The 2991-nt window shown below is 36.4% G+C and overlaps 1 protein-coding gene across 1 annotated transcript; it reads left to right on the forward strand.

The window, feature by feature from the left end:
* The first annotated feature begins 537 nt into the window (after positions 1 to 537).
* LOC114190134 lies at positions 538 to 2136 on the forward strand. Its single transcript, XM_028078916.1, has 2 exons — positions 538 to 1657; positions 1727 to 2136. The coding sequence occupies exons 1-2, from the start codon at positions 538 to 540 to the stop codon at positions 2134 to 2136; spliced, it is 1530 nt and encodes a 509-aa protein (XP_027934717.1).
* Positions 2137 to 2991: the final 855 nt, after the last annotated feature.

Below are 2991 nucleotides of genomic sequence, written 5' to 3' on the forward strand. Positions count from 1 at the left end.
GAATGCATGCAAATTTTTATCTGTGCATGGCATAGGGAGTAGGAGGAATCTCTGCCACTCCATTAATTACACTGATTCCATGGTGGTGGTGTAGCGCACAGTCAACAGCACAATCAAGCAAAATAATTGCGCGCGCGTGATGGTGTCAGGTCGAGTGAAGGCAAAGTCGTCAATGACGCGGACGACAACCCAATTAAAGTCGTCATCCACGCGGACAACAATCAATTGAAATCGTTAGGTGGCCTAACGATTTCTCTTTAATGGCCACCAACTCCGTCCTGACATGCACCGGTTTGTGTTTAATGAAGTGGGTCGTCCGTCCTGACATGTGTTTAATGAAGTGGGTGGTTTAATTAATGAAGTCGCTTACTTTTAAGAGAAAGACGTTGTAATTAAAAGCGGCTTCAGCCATACTAAATGTGCTCGTGGGCAGGAAGCAGGGTCTCTTAAAGTTCATATTTATACTCATTTCAGTAACATTTTAGTAGAGACTCATTCATTTTGTTTTGTTCGTACCTTCATCAAATTTATACACAAATGACAGATCAATTGAATCAATATCTAGATATTTTGTCTGATTTTAGTGAAGATGATTTGGTTACCAACCAATATACAATCCATACAACGTATCATAGTGGGTCATCAAGTCACACCTCACTTGAAGCTTCAAATCCAGTGACTGAAAATTCACTATGTGTTGGCATGTCTTTTGACACAAAAGAGTCCACAGTGTCATGTATCAAGCAATACCATATTGACAATGGTTATAGATTTGCTGTTGTTGAGAGCAAATCTGAAAAATTTATATGTCGATGTGTCGACTACAAAAAAGACTGCCCGTGGCGTTTACGGGCTGCTTATAGCAAGCGAAGTTTGAATTGGGAAATTAGAAAGATTGACGGATCACACACGTGTTTGTCAACCATGCAACCTGCAGATCATGTCAACCTTGATTCCAATCAAATTGGTTCTATTGTGATGAACTCTGTAAAGGAAAATCCTTCCATACCTATCAAAAGTTTGGTAGCTGAAATTAAAAATCGTTTCGGATATTCAGTTTCATATGACAAAGCCTGGAATGGTAAGCAAAAAGCGCTTGCTAAGGAGTTCGGAGATTGGGAAGAGTCTTACAATGAACTTCCCAGGTGGTATCAAGCTGTACAAGAAAGCAATCCCGACACAATAATTCAATGCACTGGATCTCCTATACAAGTAAGTGGCCAACCTGACCCTTCTTGCTATATTATGGAATGTGTATTTTGGTCTTTTGGACCATGCATCCAAGGGTTTAACTATTTCAAGCCAGTTGTCCAAGTAGATGGCACATTTCTGACAGGAAGATATCAAGGGACATTGCTAACAACACTAGCTCAAGATGGGTCACGTAACATATTCCCTTTGGCCTTCGCAATAATGGAAGGAGAAACAAAGGAGGCCTTAATATGGTTTTTTCAACTCTTAAGGGAGCATGTTACACCACAATCTAACCTCTGCTTGATAACAGACAGGGGGAAAGGCATATTGGCAGCCCTACAATCTGAAGAAGTACAATGGGAAGCAGATGGACTGCAATCAGTATACTGCATATATCATATTGCTTCAAATTTCAACAAAAAATTCAAGAATCACGAATTGAAGAACTGGTTAAAGAATATGGGTAATAATTTTTTTCTTTCATTCACCACATTCAATAATTAAACTAACTAATATAATTGTATTTTTATAGCTTACGAGGTGAAACAACCCATATTGGATGCTAAATTGGCAGCTTTGAGATCCTATTCACCAGAAGTGGCATCTTGGATTGACAGGATACCACTACAAAAATGGACTCAGGCCTACGATGGAGGTAGTAGATTCAGGCACATGACAACAAACCTGGCAGAATGTATGAATTCTGTTTTAAAAAGAGCTCGTTCATTAGCAATTTGTGCTCTAATTAAGGCAACATTTGAAAGGACCGCAACATGGTTTGTTGAGAGAGGGGTTAAGGCAGATTTCATGTTACGAGCAGGCCACGAATATACAAAGGAAATTAATGCTATCATTAGAAAAAATCAACAACAAGCGAAAATGTGTCAAGTTCGTTTTCTCCACATGATCACCGCCTACCAATGTCTTTTACAGTTAGATTAAATGATTGGTGGTGTGATTGTGGTCATTTTCAAGCTCTTTGACTGCCTTGTCATCACGTAATAGGTGTTTGCTCTTTCTCGCATATAGAACTAACCTCATACATCCATCCAGTTTATAGCCTCTACAACATCAATAAAGCATATGAAATACAATTTCATCCGGTTAGGAATAAAGAATATTGGTCACCATACACCGGATCAAATTTCATTCCAGACCCAAACATGTGTCGTAGGGTAAGGGGAAGACCACCAACTAATAGAATCCATAATGAGATGGATGAACCAAATCCAAATAGACGAAGCAAATGTTCATATTATAGAAATGAAGGATATCATAGGGGTAACTGTCCCTATCGTCAATAATTTTATTATGTAATTTTTATTATGTTATGTTTATTATGTAACTTTTATTCTGTTATTTTTATTACGTATCATTTAGGTTGCACATTTAAATTATGTTATTTCTGTATTTTTTAAAATTTATTTATTTTACCAATAACAAAATTAATTCCCAATAAATTAAATGTAATAACTACTTTTAAGAAAATTGTGTAAAATAAATTGAGGTTAAAAATAAAGAAAACTGAAAATTTTTAAAAAATAAAATAAAAGTGCAACGTTAAAAAAAAAAAAAAACTGAAACTGGTCTTCTGCCTGACAACTCTGGTATCCTGCCTAACGACTTCGATTAAAAAAAAAAGGAAACCGGCCTTTGGGAGGACGACATAAGCCAAATTTACAAAAGACCCATATTTACAAATTATTGGTTAATATTTACAAATTATTGGTCAAAATGACCCAAATTTACAAAAAAAGCCGATAAACTGATATACGAAGATATGATTATTCTAATAAA

Source organism: Vigna unguiculata, chromosome 7 (genome assembly GCF_004118075.2).
Source record: "Vigna unguiculata cultivar IT97K-499-35 chromosome 7, ASM411807v1, whole genome shotgun sequence".
In the NCBI taxonomy this organism is placed as follows: Eukaryota; Viridiplantae; Streptophyta; class Magnoliopsida; order Fabales; family Fabaceae; genus Vigna; species Vigna unguiculata.

Bases quoted from the DNA above. Each gene is read 5' to 3' on its own strand.
- LOC114190134 (XM_028078916.1), top strand. From the start codon at position 538: ATGACAGATCAATTGAATCAATATCTAGATATTTTGTCTGATTTTAGT. The intron at 1,658-1,726 runs GTAATAATTTTT...GTATTTTTATAG, and splicing joins GAACTGGTTAAAGAATATGG to CTTACGAGGTGAAACAACCC.